This window comes from Lagopus leucura, unplaced genomic scaffold, assembly GCF_019238085.1.
Source record: "Lagopus leucura isolate 7727_CA_CO unplaced genomic scaffold, USGS_WTPT01 Super-Scaffold_100157, whole genome shotgun sequence".
NCBI lineage: Eukaryota > Metazoa > Chordata > Aves > Galliformes > Phasianidae > Lagopus > Lagopus leucura.
The window spans coordinates 26,465,202-26,484,853 of record NW_024962334.1 but is presented as its reverse complement, the minus strand read 5'-3'; the positions used below and the strand labels follow the sequence as shown (position 1 = coordinate 26,484,853).

Here is a 19,652-nt window from a genome sequence, read left to right as displayed (position 1 = left end):
TTTTTAGCTGGCATGTAGAAGGACGCTCGGGTTGTTTTCTGAACTCGGTTCTGTTGTGCTGCTGGGGTTCAGGCTGTGGCTGCGCTCACCTGGCGCTGTACGTTAGAAGGAAGGTGATGAAAGAGCCATTATTTGCATAGCTGGGCAACTCTGTGCAGGGTCTGTGCAACTGGGAGCCCCTGTTTTGAATCTGACATCTCTTATGACGTATTAACACAGCGGTAATGTTCCTTTGATCTGTCCTGAGATTTTAATTTATGGTTCTGGGAAAGTATTAAAGAGATATTAATTCCAAGATGTAACGTGTTTTCATTACTTTTGATTGCAACTAAGGAAACTGATTAAAGCTTCAGATGCAGAGAAGGAAGTCATGCTTCTGAGCAATTTGTTGTTACTTTTTACAGTACTTTTTATTAATTTAGAAATAATTTCGAGTAAGGGAAACTTAGAATCCCTCTTTTATGCATAAAATTGGAAAAAGGTGTAAGTCCAAGCAAGCATCTGCTTCTGTTTCCTGTTGTTTGTTGGATCTTCCTGTGATTTAGACAGAGATTCATATTTGCAGCTCATTCTTTCACCGCAGACCTTGTTTTATCTGCACTGATGCATAAAAAGAAGCACATGTGGGGTGGCAGCAATTTGGGATGGACCTCTGGTACCTGGAGCAGGATAGAGCATCTCTTGTGCTCTGAAGCATTTTCTTCTTCCCAAATCACTTTAGTGGCTGAGGGCTGTAGAAACACGCTCACAACCCTCATCTGAAGTTGTTGTCAGTGTCTCAGAGCTTTTCTTCTGATTGTAGCCTTTCATGAGAGCTGCCTAGGTTAGGTTTATCCTTTCTGCTGCAGAATCACAGAATTGTAGAGGCTGGAAGGGACGTCCAGAGATCGTCGACAAAACGCTCTGCATAGCAGCCCCCCTGCAGCAGGCTGCACAGGGAGGCGTTCAGGTGGAGAGAATGCTGCAGAAAATATTGCTTACAGGAGTGTTTGACTGCAGGCACCTTCATTTGGGAGTGGTTCTTCCAATTTAGTCACAGGATGAAAAGATGCATCCCTGCGTGAGAAGCAGGTGTACAGTTGCCACCTTTTGGGGAACGCTGTGGGCAGTAGCAGCATGGGGAACCTGGTCTCCTAGCTTCAGTGCCTGTATTGCAGCTCCTTTCCAATAAACAAGCCTCCAGTTTGTGCTTATGTACACACCTACATTTTAGCAAGTTCCAAACCATCATTGTCTTCTAACCTCCAGGGTGCTTAGAAAGTGGAGACTGGTTTTAGGCCTTAGTCCCTTATTAATCCCTTTGGGGCAGGACAGTGAAGCAAAGGAATTTTGTCTAACCACAAAAGCTTTAATGGTTACTACAGTGGGATATCTCAAAGACAAAGTCCTGTATGCTATCTTCTCCTATGTCTGACCTTACTCAGAGTTGTTTGGCCAGGAGCGATTTTGAGAGAGGATAATCTGATTTTATGAGGTTGCTGCCTCCCAAAATGAAGGTGCTACTTTTGCTCCAGTGGATCTTCCTTTGCCCAGTTCCAGTGTCCCCTGGGCTTCTTTGTGAACCAGCTCAGTTTCAGACAAAAAGGTGGGTGGATTTCTGTTGGCTTAGGTCACATTAAGGGCAAGGCCTTCCAGGGAGAGAGAAGAGGAATTCACCTCAGGGGAAGCAAACAGCCTCATGTGGCTTCCCAGGCTTTCCCCCTTATCCAGGCAAAAAAAATAAATAAATGAAAGCAAATTATTACATTTTACACAGAAGTATTCCCTCTGGAAATTCTCCCCATCTTAGGCTAATTGGGCTGAATTTTTTGGCCTCCTTAGGGAAGGCCAGGTCCTTAATCCTGCTGCAAACTCTACAGTCTTGCTGTTTGGCTTTCTGCAATTTTGTGAGTTGTATTTCTTCTGTGTTAGTGTTGTGCTCTCATAATAATGTGAATTGGCTCAAAGGGGCTGAATGATAGAGAAGGGAAGACATGAGTGAGCTGCTGGATCACCTCCTAATTTCTCATCAGGCAGCACTGTTAAGGTACCCGATAGCTGGGACTGCTCGCTAGAGTAACAGCACATTCAGCCAGAAGTCCTTCTGGACTAGAGAGCTGCACTGATGCCCTGGGAAGCTTCACTGGCTCCAGAATGGATGGCCATTATGCCAGCCAAGTTGTTCTGACTACATCCACGTATGGGACCTGTCCTGCTACCCAGCCTGTGTTCCCCACCTCCACCTAGAAGGAGACTTGAAATCAGTTGTCTTCTGAGCAGAAGCTGTGTTCTTTGGGGGACAAAGGAGTGTCATTTTGTGCTTATGTTCCTGTATTTCTTTTTTCCACTTCTCATTGCATACCTGGCTATGTAATAGTTGTAGGCAGGTTATGGCACGAGAATTCTAGGTTCCAAATACAGCATATGTTCCTTAGTAGAGTATGTGTTATGCTGTAACTGCATCATGGAAATTGGATGTGGTATTGTTTTTTGAGAATCATTAATCCACCACAGCAGCTGCCAATCATACACAAGTGTTCAGGTCTTTGTGACCTAGAATTTCATCTGCTAGTCTTCAGCCAATTGAATAGGATCCAATAATGCAGCCCTTTGTGTGTGGGCTGGGTTAATTTGTGGGCTTGTCTTATACGTAAACAGCACAATGATATTGTTGGTCTGTGCTTTTGTGAGTACTGAATTCAGAATTTAAATGGCTAGGAACATGGCTAGAAACAGGAAACGGTATAATTGTGATTGTTCTGGACTCACCTTCTTAAAATTCTTGATCTTCAGGGTTCATTTCAATGCATCTTAAACAAAATGCATCAAAATTGCAAACCTTCCATACGTGTTAGCTAATATTTCACCTAGAGGAGAGGCAGGGCTGCTTCTTTTGGCACGTGGAGCTGTGAGCCTGACTCAGCCACGTTGTGAAAACTCACCCTGGGGTAGTGATGTTACTGCAGACTGAATAGTACTTCTTCAAACAGTAGCCAGGAGGGAGTTGCTAAAGATGCGTAGTTTGTTTTTGTACGGTGGCCTTGTCTGTTTTTGTTATGCTGGGTTTTGAGATAGGTACTCATTCTATTCTGTGCTGTATGACAGCTTTCTGCAGAAAAATTCCATGTGTTGGGTGCTCCTTCCTGGGAACTTGCCCTTGGGAAGGGATTGATATACAGCGTAGGAATATCTGATCACTGCCATCACACAGCACTAGCAATTGATAATAAAAGTTACAGGGAGCTGTGGCCTTTCTTCATTTTTTCCATTTGTGATAAGAATGCAGTACAAAGCCCCAGCAATTTTTTTTTTTTAATGAAAAAAAAAAAAAAAAAAGAATATGGCACAATTCTTTTGATTATTTTTTTTCTCTTTGCTTTGTGAGCAGTGTTTGTGTCAGTTTTTTGTGTGCAGGCGAATGTTTTGCTGTTTCATTGAAAACCCATGCAAAAGCGTAACAGCCAAATCTTTTGATCTGTTATCTTTGTAAATGGATATTTTAGTGTGGCTCTTTTTTTTCTTTTTTTTTTAGACTATGTGAACTAAGCTTCTTTGTCTTTTCAGAAATTCTGGTTTGTCCCTTTTTGTCCACCACAATGGCTTCTACTTTCCACTCTGCATGATTTTAAGGAATTCTGCTGCGCTTTGTTGTGCTGATGCTTTAAATTGTTATAAATTGATGCAACTCTGTGTAATATTGTCATGTAATTGAAGATCCAAGCAGTGGTTAAAAACATTTTAATGCGCTGAAGCCATGCATATTAAAAATTTGTGAATATTTGATGCTGTTTATCTCATTGCCTTTCAAATGAAATAGCATACTGGTAATGTGTTAGAGCTGACATTTCCATGTTGTTTACATACAAGTCAAAGGCAAACAAGAAGTTCCATAGTGTAGTTTCTCCTACAAAGCTGGCTTTAAAATAAAGTTCCTAGAAATACTAAACCAGCTTAAAGCACAGAAGTAATTGGAAAATAACACTTTAATCCAAGTTAATCCACATTATTGACCTACGTGCTCTAAATAAATAAATAAATACATAAAATAGTGTTGTCCTTTTAATCATCTGTGAAGCTGGCTGTTCATGAGAGAAGTCTGCCTGAAGATTAGCTGCTGTACTGTTCTTGCCTCTTCTGAGGACAGAGTAAATGGATTTATGTTTTATTTTCTGTGGAGACTGCCTAATTCTTAGCCTCTTTTGTTGGTTTGCCTTTAGATTTTAGATCTCCTTCCTGAGGCTGAGGTAGTTCAGAAGGTTGTAGCAATAAAATGAAATTAATGTTGTAAACCAGGACTAATATATCAAGGAGCTTTAGAGGCAGAGGTGCCTGAATAATGTCTTCTAATTGCTTTTGGATGGAGGTTTTGCTTCTTTCATGTTCATTGTGTAAAACCTTTAGATGTATTCATAAGCATGTATTTGCTACTACACAAACTCCATAGTATTTATGCTTCTTTTTAGAGGAAAACAAAGTATGCTATGCTCATGAATATACTGCAGGCATGTGTTTGAAATGCAAAAGCAACAGTGGTTGTAACGTAAGGTTTTCCCCTTACAACTGCCATTATATACATAGATTGATCCCAGCAGTAAGACTGCCTTCTAGAAAATCACTTAGAAAAATGAAGGGTAGGAAACTTCTTGAGCCAGAATTCTGTAAGCTTTGTTGTCTGAAATGTGTTGAAGAAAAGCTTTGATATTATGACTTAACTTTTGTCATCAGATGTATCAGTGCCTGTGAGTCACAAGTTCACATACAAACTGCGTATCGGTGAATCCATATAATCCTAACCCTCAGTTTCTCAAAGAGCTCCTTGAAGATCTCCTAGTCCTCCTATCCCTCTACAATAGCCGTAGATATTTCTCTGCATTATGTAGTGACTTCTGCTTCTTACCCTTCCCTTGTCATCGTTTGCAGTGACCAACCACAGCAGTATTTGTTAATTGTGCTGCCAACAGGCCAAGAAAAATAGAGAGCAATGGGATTCATCTTCAGCAAGAATTGGTCTCATTTTACTGCCCACCTACAGATGATTATGTTTTGCAAAAATCTTATTCTTCTGTGCCATTTCAGTCATGTTTGACAGTGTTTTTCTTTCTTACCAGGGACAGAAGTTGGTCATGTAAATCTAATCCCTTAGGAAACCAGCTTAAATTTGCAATATTTGTTGATTTGCATTTATGTAGCAACTCTCACATGCAAATATGAGACTATTCACACTGAAATTTTTGATAGACAAATCATTTTAATACATGCTGGATTTAGTGGTGTGAAGTTTTACAGTGTAACCAAAAGACTGATCAGGGAGTCTATGCTGCAGATTTTTACATGCTAGGAGAAGCTCTTTTATGCTGACCAAGGTGGCTTCCAATGCGCTGTTTTCTTCCAACCAGGCTGAATGAACCTTACCATGAACAAAACAGGAGGAGGCTTCAGCCTCAGGATGACATGTGGACAGTGAAAAAATCTTAATTTCATTGTGAAAAATGGATCGTTATTATAAATGTTTCTCTCTAGGTTAGTTGAGCAAGTAGCATGAAAGTAGTGCTGTTAAAATGTTTTTAAGAGAAGGTTGCTCGCTAACTCTGTACTCTGTGAGCTGTACCATTGTCTTCAGCTAAGTTTGTTGTTGTTACTGTTTCCACATAGCCTTTTACTGCTTGCTCATCAGGAACGAGGAGGTAAAGACTTTTATTGTTCTGAGTTTAAACTTTTTATCATCCTTCCAATCAAAGTAAGAAAATGCAAGAGAGATTGTGTAGACTTTCATATCCTCATAAAAGGTAAAGATGCAGTTAGGCAAGAGAAATAGAGCAAATAAAGGCAGAGAATATTATCTTTACCTCCCTCTCTTGGAAAAACAAAAAGGATCCAGGAAGAAACTGTAACCCTAAGAGAGCTTTCAAACTACTTCTTTTGCAATTGCTGCATACCAGACTATCCATATAACAAAGGTGGATTATAATGAGTCACTACCCAGGAAGCAGATTTGAGAATGAGGTGGAAAGAGATAATATAGTTTAAGTCTAAACTTTTCCAAACATCTAAAAAATTTAAGGGGCTTCTTGTTTTATTCTTAACCTGAAAACAATCTAGTTATTCTACGGGATGATTAAGCTGGTTTAGATGACCATGGCAGTAAGCTCTTAGTTATTATTCAGTAAGTCTAAAGAAAAACTAATTAATTTATAAAACTTTCTTAAAAACAAGAGGGGAAAAAAAAAGTACATTAAGTGGCTTTTTTCCCCAGTGAAGTATGATTCAATTGGGCTTAGAAGGTTGTGTTTGTTTTTATATGAAGAAGAGGGGTTCTATTGACAGAGAAGGTGAATGACAGGGAGGACTGTAGATTCTTTAGTAATTTCAGATTCAGCAGCTGAATTCGTGTGCAGGTTCACCTATGGCATCTAGTCTGTGTGTGCCAGGAAATCAAGTAAAACTTTTTTAGAGACAACGTTCATGGAATATATTAGCATATCATAGATATGCTATGGATTATCTGTAGAGCGCTGTCAGTTTGTTCAGCATGGGATGAGTAGCGAAGAGTTTGGAAGCTCTCCCTTAGGCATGGGCACACATATCCAGATAAGCATGACTGTTGGGCCAGGTGTCTTGGAGGACCTACACTTCTGTGGTGTCACTGGTGTTTTCAACTTCTTGCTTATAAAGTGATTGAATCCGTTGTAAGCCCTTACGCACATCTGTACTGCACTGGTTGCTTCAGTGCTAAAGATGTGTTGGGTAGCAAGACTCTGATAATAATCTAAGATAAGGAAGGTGTGACAGCATATAAAGTAATGAACTCGAGAACAGGATTTCCAAACAGCAGAATAGAAGAGCGAGGTCTGCTGAAAGTGGTGAAGGAAGGTGTGGGCTACTGGGAAAGGTTGGTAGGAACACGTATTGGAGAAGGTACATGCGTGGAAGCATCAGACCAGTAAAATGGAATGGGACTGATCCCCAGAGTTTCTTTTTGCTTGGTGTAGAAGTATCATGATTGTTTTTTCTCTTACTAAGGTCTGGACCTTTTGCAAATGCAAAACAGTTATGATAATGTTTACCTTGTTACATTTTTCCACCTCCCTTTTCACAAGTTTGAAGAAAGTATTTTTTCAGAATCCTCACTCTGCAGTGTTTATATACATTTTCTTATGATTCATCAGAATAATTACAGAAGATACTGGTAAGTTTTACTCTTATAAAAGCTTCATTTATAGGTATCTTAATACCAGCTATGAAAGCACTGTTGAAATTCAGTATAAGGCTGACAAAGATTTACTGTGGGCCTGCTTAGTCTAACACAGACCTGTGCCTTAGGATGGCTTAGACAGATTTCCTTCTCATTCACTCTTACGCTTCATGAACTCTTAAACTTTTGGTTTGCTGAAAGTTGCAGCTGTGGAGAATCTTTTTGCTGATATATTGGATTTTAAGGAGGTATTATTAGCTTGTTGAAATGAAACTGCTGTTGATATGAAAAGCTCTAATATGAAACCAGGATGAGATGATCTGAAACTAAGATGACTTCATTGTTTTGCCAACTATATATATATACTTATGAGTCTACTATGTCTTGGTCATATGCATATAGAAGCTGCCGAGAATTAATGTAAAGTTTGCATGGCACAAATGCTGTATGAACTGGTAGTCGTGTTTTAAGAGAAGAGAACCACCCATCCATCTGTGTCCCATCTCTCCCACTGAAGAAGACAGCACATGTCTAGTGCCTTATTTGACTGAAATAGATCAGTGAGTAATATGTTAATCTGTAACGGAAAGTGTCAAATCACTTACAATTTATTACAGTTTGCTGTACTTTTATACAATGCATGATCATTAGCAAATACTTCTAAAGTTCTTTCCTTTGCCTTCTGTTAACAGTCCTGGTCCCACAAAATCAGCGCAGTTTTGTGCTCTGGATGCTGCCATCTGTGTTCTTTGGAATGACTCCACTACAGTCCGCAGCTCACTCTGGGCAAGATGTACCTGGGAAAGATATTTCACTGATATTCTGGGTTGGCAGCTCAGAACTCTTCTCTGGCACTAAATGTGGCTTTGGGCTTCTCTTGTAAGGAGCCACAGCAGTTGAGACAAAGCTTGAGGCTGGAAATAGTGGTGAGGAGAACGGCAGCAACGTGGCATCCATTGCTGGTTGCCTGTCTGCTATATTCACAAGGAAAGGAAGAAGAACTTTTTAGTAAATCACTTTGGATGGAGTTAGACTGGAAGCAAATGGATGCTCAAGGAGCTGGAAGCTACAGAATAAGGCAGGAGAAGAGCAGTGCTATCAGACCCCTTTGCACAGAAGTGAGGCTGTAGAATAACCTGAGAGTCATATGTTCAGAGGAGAGAGGGATTTACAGTACTTAAATACCTCCCCAGAATTCATACCATGATAGTGTTGCATCTGTCAATGAACTGAAATTTGACATTCTGTTAGTGACTTAAAATTGCTGTCTGTCTCCGTGAAGGAGGGGAAGGTTTCGGAGTAGGAAAAAGGGGTGAGAAACTGCAATAAAACCTCTATGCTTCCATACCGTCAGCATCTCCTGTTTTCAGATCCTACTAATCCTCTCTTAGAGCTATTTGTCTTTTTATTTCCAACCAGAAGTCAGAATACTATTTGTTCCTGCCATTTTTTAGGTAGGAAAGAAAAAGTGGTGACAAGCAGGAAATATTTAAAACAACTAAGTAGAGTATAATGGAAAATAACAATCTTCATTTTGAAGCTAAAGGTGGAAATTTTTGTATTTGGTATCTGATTACTGCTTGCTGTGTTACACATGGTTCACTTTCTTATTGGATTCTTATCCACACCAGGCCAAATGGCAGTCTAAGTTAAAGAAGGCTCTAACATGTATTTACAGTAATTTCTCTGTTTTGGGCTGAGGGTGGGATAGACTTTTAAGTGCTGTCTGTTGATCAAGAGACTACACAGCGTGAGGATGACAAAATGCTGGGAGAGGAAGGAGTATAAATAGAAACCCCACTTCCTTGTTGAGTAGAAGCCAAACTTGTGGTTGAACCTTTATATACAAGAGTTTCTGAGGTCTGGATAGGCGGCTAAAAGCCAGTTGTTGATGATGCCAAAAATTCTGAGATCTGAGGGGGTTGTACATACTGCAAACTGACCTGGGTGTTTCTTTCCTGGTCAACATCTGTCTACAGTTTGTGGAAAAGAAGAAGGTACTGGTGGAACTTAGGGAATCCAGCAAAGAGAGGAAGAAAAACCTGTGTCTGACCTTCAATTGCAACATCATTCATTTGGACCCGAAAGAGGCTTAATACAACCTAAAAACAGCCTCCCAAGGCTGAGAATTGAGAGTGTCTGGAAAGCAAGATAATTGTCTACTGCTCTCTTCTCAAATTTGAAGATATATTTCCATTGTTTAGTAAGAGAATATTTTTCAGGAAGAAGCATGATTTTTTTCCTGATAAATTCACCAAGTGATCTCCTGTATGTCACTAATTATGCTGCTGATGTTTAAACCAAATTACATTGCACACAACATCCTTCATTACTAATGCTTAGATTCTCAAAATAGTACATGATGTATTAAATACATGACTTCAGTTTTTTTAATATGAGTTTTATGACTAAAACTTTGCATAATGCTTTTAAGCCAAAAGATATATGAGCCAGAATCTAATTGTCTTGTAAAATGAATCATTTTGCCTGTTATCTCTTCATTAAAATACAGCTTTAAACTTGCTCTAGTTCAAACAAATTAATTCAAGAAATCTTATTGCCTGTATTTATCTGGAGGTTAGGCAGGATGATTACAGTGGTCCCTCTGACTTTATCTATCAACATATTTACCATTCAGTTCTGATGAAAGGCTGGATGGGGAGTGCTGATAGCCCTGCCTACTGAGGTTGTGTGTTCTTGATTTTTTTCAGAGCCAGATCTCCATTGCTTAGTTTGGCAAAATTATAATTACATACCTACTTGTATCAGGAATCTGTAAGAGTGTTTTTTCTTTAGGTCAAGGACTATAAAGTTTAATTTGTAAGGTGCTCAAAATTACCCGTCTTAGGTCCCGCTCCCAAAAGTCTGCTCTCATGTGATATCTAGGGTTCACCTTCCTCCACCTTCCTAACATCTGGGCGGACAAGAAGAAATTGTAGGGAGAAGGGGAAAATCGGATCAGAGGGAAGCATTTGAGAAGCGAGACTGACAAGGGAAGAGAAACTTGGACTTGCAGTTAAGGAAGAGATTAGAACTGAGGTCAATGGGAAACCAAGGCAAGCTGAGCAAAAAAATTGGGGGTGGCGAAACAAGATGGGTTGGTTATGGCAAACATGATAAGGCTGGGAACTGATAGAGCTAGGAGAGCCTGGGTTTGGGCAGGTATGTGAAAGTTAATTAATCACTTGGGCTAATAGAAATTAGGATGATTAATCTATTTGGATACTTGAAATAGGAACCAAGCAAAGAAGAAAACCAGACATAGTGTTTTCTCCAGAAGACTGTTCTATTCTCATGGACATCTTAGGTAGTTTAATCTAGAGCTGCCTATAATTTCATTAACTCAAATAATACTCATCTTTATAAATATTTGTGTATTATGTTTGCAGGACTGTATAACTGAAAACTTGGAAGGATGCTGAGGTTTTCCCATTTGCACTTTTGTTTTAGCAAGAGATCTGCATTAAAGTTCATTTTACAAAGTCAGCTTGAATTGTGAAAAACCGTAGATAGTATGAACTTGCCACCTGTGGGAGCTGGATGCCAGAGTTCGAAGTGAAAAGATACTTTTTTTTCTCTCCCAGTAAGCTATTCTTGTTCTTTTCTTGTGATCATTTTTACATTTTTGACTTTCTGGTTCTGATTTCAAGCTATCATTTATTTTCATCTTAAGGAAATCTAATCACAGGAAAAAGAGTATATTCCAGATGACATTAGCACATATCAAATTGATCTTCAGTTTCTTTGAGTATAAAAACTTTCAAGCGCTTTCTAAGGATGATCTGTAAGGACAAAGAGACAAAATTTCCCTTGTAACACTCTTTTGCTATGCTTCTGCATACACCCGACTATACCCAACGTGAGCCATCTCACTGATCTCAATTAGCTGTCCCTTTGCTGCTGACCGGCTAACCGGCTCTGCCCTTTCACTCCAGATTAGGCTTTGTCCAGCTATAGCTGCAGCCTGCTCACATCTTCACGAGGCTCCCTGCCGCCAGCACAAGTTCCCCTGACAAATCCTGATCTCAGGGAGGGGTATCCTGTGTTTTTCCTCCTGCATCTTTTATTGAATGTAGGACTGGGAGGGAGCACAAAAGGTCATTCATCCTCCTTGTGTTGGCAGGACTGAAAGCATTCATAACAGATGTTTCTTCAACTTCTTTTGAAAATCCTTCAGAGGTGGACGTTCTGCTGCTTCCTCAGGTAGTTGATTCTTAAGCAGCCTTGCTTCTGGTGAAGCTGATCTTGCTAAATTTGCTAGTTTAAACTTGTTTGCAAATGTATCAAAATCATCCCTCAGTCTCTCTTTCCTGCATCTGCGGACTATTTTCATGCCTCCTCGAGTTTTTGCAACATTTCATTGCAGGTAGCATTTACAAGGCCACAGTTAGTTTTTCTTTGCAGTCGTCTCCTTCATTACGCATGTAAACTAAAGGTCTGATGCAGTTTATTTTCATGGCCATTACTTATATCATTATAGGTGCTTACGAATTTTGTTTTTTTGGAGTACTGTGGGGAAGAAGTGCAGATGAACTGACTCCTAATCTCCTTTGTTCTCTTTTTTTCCACTCCTCCCACTCCCTTTCTTTTTTAGAATAGATGATGTGAATGTGAATACTTTGGAGTATTTTATATAGAGAATTACCAGTTTACCAAGAAGCATTTTTCAGTTCCAGAAAGGACTGTGACAAGCCTAGACATTAATGGAGCTAGTATGGACTAGTGACCTACAGTTATTAAAACGCATTAAAAGCATACCCAATGACTAAATATCTCTACTTGTTTTTATAAGATATTTTACTAGGTACTGCAATGTACCCAAGGGTCCTTTGGGGTGTATGACAGCTTGGTGCAAGGCTGCATGGCCCCAGGTGCCACCAGCTTCCAGGCTCATTGGGCATGGGCAGAAGCTGGCCGCTGTCCTTATGGGCTCTTCCAGGTGCCCTGCTTCTAGCAAAGCCACAAGCACAGGCTTACCAAAGGAGTAAAACTAAAGTAACGTGAACCTTTTCATTTAGAACTGTGGCTGCAGGACTCTTTTTAAGAATGCAGGCTTTCAAAATAATCTGCTGCAGAAAGCACCATCCGTTCAAATAAAAACAAAACCAGAATTATGCAGCTGAATTATTTTCATCTCTCTACGTTGTTTCTTACAAACTATTTGCTGAGTAGCACTAACAGCATAAGGAGATAAACCACAGGATCTTCACAGTTTCTTGTACAGCCTCTCTCAGACAAAGACAATTACAGAAGATAGACTGAGTGGGTTGGTTTGGGTTGTTTTTTTTATTGGTAGATTTGTTTTACTACCTTCACATTTTTGAAAAAGTTACTGATGTTACTTCTCTCTCTAATACCACTTAATTACTCTGTCACTAGTTTATTGCTGAGATCTGCTCATCTGAGATTGGCACCAGCTGCAGTTTTTTAAGTAAACTGGTATCTGTGTTGTCAGTACCATCCTGGGCAGAGGTAGCCATGTCCGTGCTGTGGCGGAAAAGTAGTGGCCAGCCTGTCCCCCAGTAATTTTCCTGGATGGACAAAACTAGGGATCTGCATATGCTCTGCATGCGTTACACCTCTGTTTCGGCACTCGTGCTCAGATATGCCCTGTGCAGAGCCTAGGTTGTACATGAGAATGGAGTGGCCACACGTGTCCTAGTTTGACCTGGGCCTGAAACATAACTGACACATGCTCAGCTGTGGCCATTACACCAGATCCTCCCACTGCTATGTCTCCTCTGCTTGAGGTGTTGCCACTGTTAGGACTTAATGGTCCTGAAGTCTTCAAAAAGAAAAGCCCTGCTCCCTTTCTTTCTTTTTCTTTGTTTCTCTGTAACTGTCACTTTAACTGTTAGAGACATATTTACGCGCAGTTTTTAGAGACTGCTTCTCAATGCTTGTGTTCAGTGTAAAATGTAACTTGGGCAACAGAGTTCTCCCTTTCTAAAGAAATTGTGCAATTTGATTTTAGGAAGACTTAAGATGTTTTCTTCCTCCCTAAGATGAAGGATTTTAGTGACTTAATAGGTATTTTCTGACTTTGATAGGTGACACAGCTGATGACCAAAATAGAGAGGCAAAGGACAAAGCTTCATTTCCTGAGACCAGACCAGTGTACAACCAGCCTCCACAGGTAGGAGACTGCTACTTTACTCATGCATGAAGAAGCTTTGATAGCAGCTCATGTGAGAAGTGTGAGTGTGCTGTAGAAGGTTTCAGCATGTTGATATATGTTGATTAAGTGCTTACTCAGCCTTTCTTGCCATCCATCATAAAAGAAGCATTATTAAAATTTAGATGGTAATACTATTATGACCACCAATATTGAATGGAAAAAAATGCAGGTATAAGGCTGGACTGTGTGGTTATTGCTGTGTATCTTGTTTTTATACTTGAGATTTGCAACAGTGGAACTGTGGCTAGGGTGTTAGTGAATTGTGTACAAGTATTAGTGCAGTGATGGAAAATGTCAGACTTTTACATAAGTTATTTCCACAGCCACCTTTGTAACTCACGTGTTGTAAACGTGTGAGTATAATGGACTTTCTTCACTGTGTTTGCTTTCTGTTTCAGTGCTGTGTGACTGTAAATATGAACGTCCTCTTGTTTATTTAATATTTAATCTATGTATACCTTTCCAAAAGATTTCAGCATATAGCCTACACGCATTTTTTTCTGCTTTAAAAGTGCTTTTGCAATAAGCATGAGCCTGTTTTCCATTGCTACATAATCTTAGACATTTACAAGATAACATTTCACTTTATTTTTTGTTGTTTTTGTGGCACTGTTTTTTCCCCTTAATCCATTATTTCCCTGTCTCTTTCTCATATCAGAACTAACCATATCTCTCTCTCATCCCAGCACCATTGTAGCATTTATTACTGCTAAGCCCTTGTAAGCCTTTGGAGTATCAGAGGTGTGTGTGTCACTGTTGCTAATCTAAGATTGGGCAATGCCTGTGGGGGTGCACTCTAGATTTTCATTTTTAATTTTTAATTAAAAACTGTGCCTTATATGGAATTTTTTCTTTCACCATCCGTGAAAGCTTTGCCTTTTGATAACATAGGATTATAAATCAGCTCAAGTTAATAGCAAAACTTTAGTCTGATTTCTGAATCCAGGGACATCTGAGCAAAGTGTTTTGCCATTTTGAGATGGTAGAATGCCATGGTATTGTGGTTACTGACTGCACAGACATAGTTTCCCTTATTGTGGTGTTCTCACTAGATGTTGTGAGCTGCCAGTGACTGCACTTCTGTGGAGCTTCAGAGTAGGAACTGCATGCTTACGAGTTAGAGGAAAGAAGCAGTTTTCAAAATAAAATAGCAAGTGTTACCATGAAAATAGAATAAATATTTATTTTTTATATTGAAAGGCTTACATGTCACCAAAATGCTTGTATAAATCAATGCCAGTTAAATTGAGAGACAGCATTTTAATTCCAGTCTGTGGATTTCATGTGTTTGAACTTCATGTTTACTTGGAGGAGTTCTCAATTTCTCAAATTGAATAGAGACCATGGAAATGAAATTGATAGTTTTGGCTGTTAGGAAAGCAATATTTCTGTTTACAGCAGTGAGTGTATTTTTATAAATTTGTGGGAGAAATCTACCAATTTAAGAAAACTGGAAAAGTGTTTTTATATACTCAGTATGTCCTAGAGGCGTGGGACATTAATTGAAATAATAAGCTTGTTATCATTAAAACAAGAATACTTCAGAAACATAGTACAGTACGTTGAAATAGATTTGTTAAGCTGCAATGTAATACCAGATATTTTCCATGCATAGTTGAACAGTAAAGTTGCTGGAAATTTGCTTCTGTTTTAACACATTATACATTTGACAACTTAATAGGTGTTGACTTTGTGGAACATGAATAGGTTCTTTTAGAAATATGATTTAAAGAATAAAGTCATGCTTTGTTTATGGGTCACTTCCTTATCTGAAAAGGAAATGAGGTTGCGTTTGATTTTTGAAGAACATGTTTTCTGGAGTATGTTTTTGTAACCATTGTAGTCCTTGGAATTTCCCATTTAGGTACTACTGGATTCATTTTTTGCACAGCTATTGAATTCTCAAGTACATACGTTTGTGCAGTGTTGCTGTATTTATATAAAACTAATGCACAAATTAAATCTTGAGACAAGACTGTTTTGCTGCAACTTGCAACATTTAACAGAAGCTCCTGTAGCAGTGGCAGTCCCTGCAATCTGCGTTGTTTTGTGAGGTTTCCATGTTGCGTGTGGTGCTGTTAGAGGAACTGCAGGTATCTACAGCCTCGTTGGTGTTTTCACTGACCAGCTTCACTCTGCTATACAGTGGAGACGGAATCTCCTGCTGTGAAGAGTCCCACGTAAAGCATCTTCTCCATCACCAGCTTGCAAGGGTTCTGATGCCCACTTAATCCTAGGGAACTTGGAGGTCAGGCCGGGTAATGAGTGCTCTGGGCACAGTCAAGCACACAGCACCCACAGGTGTGCACCATCCCCATTAGCATGTGCCATCCCACAGAAGCTGCTTCAGGCTTGTGGACTACAAGTTGCATGCATGTTTAAGTGCTTTTCTGGATGTGGGCCAAAGTGCTCAGTGCTCTGCAGGACTGGGAACTTAGATTTGTCTCTTTGTGACAGTGAAACGCAAAGCATCTAGTTGTAACTGCAACACCATCACGATAGAGAGATTATGGATTGGTTTTTTCATGCTTGTGGGTTTTCCATTCCAGATAATTCAATCTTTATCTGCTTTCATTGGGAATTCAAGGTTACAGAAAGTAACCAAATGGAAGTGTATAGGTTTGTATATGCAGAGTGCTAGAAGCCCCCGTAATGTGATGGGGTTATTTTTTGTAATGAGCTGTTCCACTGGTAGAGCAAATTAGTGCAACCGTGTGTTTTTGTCCTACTGTGAGAGCAATTATATAGCGTGTCTATTAGGAGACATGAAAAATATTTTTGACAGATGGTATAGCTGTGAATTAGGATTTATGAAGATTATTGCATGTCTGGTGTGCAGGGCACCTGGGATTATTACATTGATGCAAGAAAGAAAAAAATCTGATAATAGTTGCAGTGTTTTGCATCTCCCTACTGTCACCTTAAGAAGCAGTTCATGTTTATTTGATATGGCACTTCTGGATAATCTGACGTACGCTCTTTAGCCAACACATGTCAGCAGATTTAATGGGTGGAAACCATACCAGTAAGTGTATTAAAATAAACCACCAAAAATGAGAGCTGCATTTAGATTGTGAATTAAGATTTTTTTCTCTTATTGCGTGTTGGATTTTGGTTTATTTTATAGCCCTATTTCTCCTTTAGATACTCAATTGCTATTGCCTTCTATCTAAGGAGCTTGTTACACGCTTTCTAGGGCAAGAGAGAATCCTCCAAGGGATTGCTTAATCCATAAGTACCTAATTTATATGTTGTTGTTATAGCCACTCTTAATTATATACCTTGCTGTGATACTTATCTTCATAGGACATAGCCTTTGTTATGAATTGCAGTCATTCTGTTATAGCTCTTGTGATCTTTCTTGGCATAATTTAATATTACAAACTGGGAATGTAGCAGATAGAAGGGCCATGTTTCCTGAAGTAAATTTACAATTATCCATGGCTTTTTGCACGGAGACACTGCACAGTGCACTGTTTTGGCTGAGTTCCCAAATAAATTAGAAAAAAAACCAAACTTTTGTATCAGAATTTGCAGATAATATCCTCATTACATTGATCCCTTTTAAAGCTCTGCTATTTAAGGATTCTACATAACTGTAAATAGCAATTTCTTTGGCTGTATTTGTCAATGGGGAAGACAGAAGATATAAAATGTCAAGGAAGAGATAGTGGAGCTTGAGCGCACAGTAAAAAAGTGAACAGAAAAGAATTTATTGTTACTTTTGCTGTTCTGAAGAAATAGCAAGTCTTGCTGAATGTGTTAGACTTTTAAGATCTCCTTTAGAGCAGATCACCTGGCAATTGTCTGATATAATTCCAGGATACGAATAATGCTAATGTTACCTTCTTTTCCTTTTTAATATATGTGTATACTAATTCATTCTTCCAGACCTTGTATTGTCCAGTTTTTACTAAACCCTGGCTGTCGTGAATATTTTTACAAGTTAGCAGAAAACGAGGTATTACTGATTGTGCCTTCATTTAGTCACCCAGCTCTTAGTTTTCCGTTCAGAGTTCCTGCATTTAAAGGCTCAAAATGGATGTTCTGGGTCAGTTTTACTGCATCATTTTAAATTCCCCACATTTGCTTTAGAGAAAGTGGTTGATATATCAAAATCATTACAATTATTGGCCAGTGTTTGTGGTTAGTCTGCTCCACTCTGACAAATGCTAATGTTTATAAAAAATGTTATTAAAACAAGAAAAAAAAAAAGAGAGAGAAAAAAAAAAGAAAGCCTTCTTAAGCTGGGATTCTAGCTGTGTCCTGGTTAGATTAATTGCTTGTCATATGTCGTATTAACTACAAGTATTTCTTCTTCGTCTATAAAGCCCTTAAAGTGTGTTGGTTCATATTTTCTCTCTTAATTGGGCACGTAAGCAGTAATCACTTAATGAAATTATCCACTCTTAGGAGGGACTGGAATAAGACTGTAACATCAGGTCATCAAGCGCATACTTTTCTCTGAATGCTGGTGCCTTCAGAAGAAAGATCTGCTTTACTCGACTCTTGTGTATGAGTTTTAGCTATAGGAAGTGAAGTTTTTACAAACTTTTGAAGAGATTAATCGTTTTCAGTGTTGATGCTTTGCAATGAACATCATCGTTCGTAGCTCCCTCCATTCCATGCATGTATGATACACAGCTGGAGGACTTACATTTACTGTGCAGACACAGATTGAGAATCCCTTCAAAGCAGAGCTACTGTATGATAAGGAAGTCACACTACGTGGTTGAGATCTTACTGGGAAAGAAGGTAAACAGCAAAGTCAGCTAAAAACCAGCTTTTACACTCTAATAGCATCTGTACTTCATAAAGCTTAATTACATTGTTTGTATTGCTGCCTGTTTGATAATCAAAATATCTAAGGGGTCTTCTCATACTAGGAAGATCTCCGGAACATACTGACCAGGGGACTTCTGCTTGCCATCCACAGGTGGGCAACCTGGGGGGTGCAGGTGTGTGGGTGTGTACGTGTTATGTATAAATGTATTATGTATACATGCATGCATAAAATTTAAGCAGTACGATCATCCATAAGAAAGTCTGCTTCTGCACATTACAAAGGATAAGTTACTGTGGCTTCACAAGCAGTGTTTTATAAACTCTCATGATCTAGTGACCTAGAGTCAACCAGTAAAAGCTGGTCATGTGTTAGAAGAGTACCGCCTTCTAGGAGTTTTTTCAATCCTAAAGTGATTAGTTAAACTCATCTGTATATCATCATAGACATTGGAGGTTACTTCAGATCTGTAGTAATTATAGTAATGTCAAGAATGATGTCAGTGTCCTTTTTTTTAAAGGGTAGTATTATATTTTTAGATCTAGGGAACTGGATTGGGAATGGAGAGGTGTGAATTAACGTGGCTGCCACCAGCTTCCTCTCATTTAAAAAAAAAAAAAAGTAATGCAGCTTTATTACAAAACACTTTTCTGTGGTACTTTGCAAGTTAGTGCTACTTGTAATGTAGTCCCTTTGTTTAACTTATGTTGAGGTTTCATTGTGACAAGAACTGAGGATGCTTAACATTCTTTTCAAAAGAAGCTTTGAACATTCTGTGTGGTTAGAATACACTTGTAACTTGGAGCACAGCCCCAGCAGAGACATTTGGGATCCCCACTGCCATGCTGGAACTGGGAGCTGGGATGGGATTGATCTGCCCATCGGTGGGATTTGTGCAACAGGAGGGAGAACTGCCTCCTGGAGGGAAAGAATGGCACACAGCCGTGTTAGGTACTAAACAACGAAAATCTATAATGAGCACCATATACACCCACATGTAGAAGTTAATAAAATAGTAAAATTGTCCTGATTGGCAGCCTCTGCATTTGTGAGAGCTAGGTACATATGCTCCATATGATGACCAAGGCACGTGTATGCAGAAACACAGTTTGCATACCTTGCTATTTAGTTTGGGCAGAGATTCATTGTACGCTTACTGTATTTGCATGCTCATTCAGTTACATTGGATTATTAGTTGTAAAGGAGATGCTAAAATTGGATGCCCAGATGGTTCACATTTTCAGGCTTTGTCTAATTTTGAAATCTTCTGACTAACTTAATCCCTAGATGAAACAATTGCTTATCCTGTATCTCTTGCCCAAACGCATGCGGTTGGACTAAAAGCCAGTAATGCTGGTTCACTTTGCTGCTGTCAACGCATTGATTGGTCAGTCATCCTGCCTCTGGGAGTAACCCTTCTGGGCTTTCAAAATATTAAAATTGATCTAAAATACATTTTAGATCATACATCACTTGATGAAACAATGTGCTAACACAGCCTGATGGAAGTGTGATATTTA

The 19,652-nt window shown here is 39.2% G+C and overlaps 1 protein-coding gene across 2 annotated transcripts in view; it reads left to right on the top strand.

Moving 5' to 3' along the window:
- UMAD1 (UBAP1-MVB12-associated (UMA) domain containing 1) overlaps positions 1–19,652 on the top strand; it is a 70,131-nt gene that overhangs the window by 39,393 nt on the left and 11,086 nt on the right. For both annotated transcript variants that reach the window (XM_042889165.1, XM_042889166.1), the window contains one exon: positions 13,222–13,307. In XM_042889165.1, the coding sequence (XP_042745099.1) occupies positions 13,222–13,307 (86 nt within the window). The remainder of the gene's footprint in view (positions 1–13,221; positions 13,308–19,652) is intronic.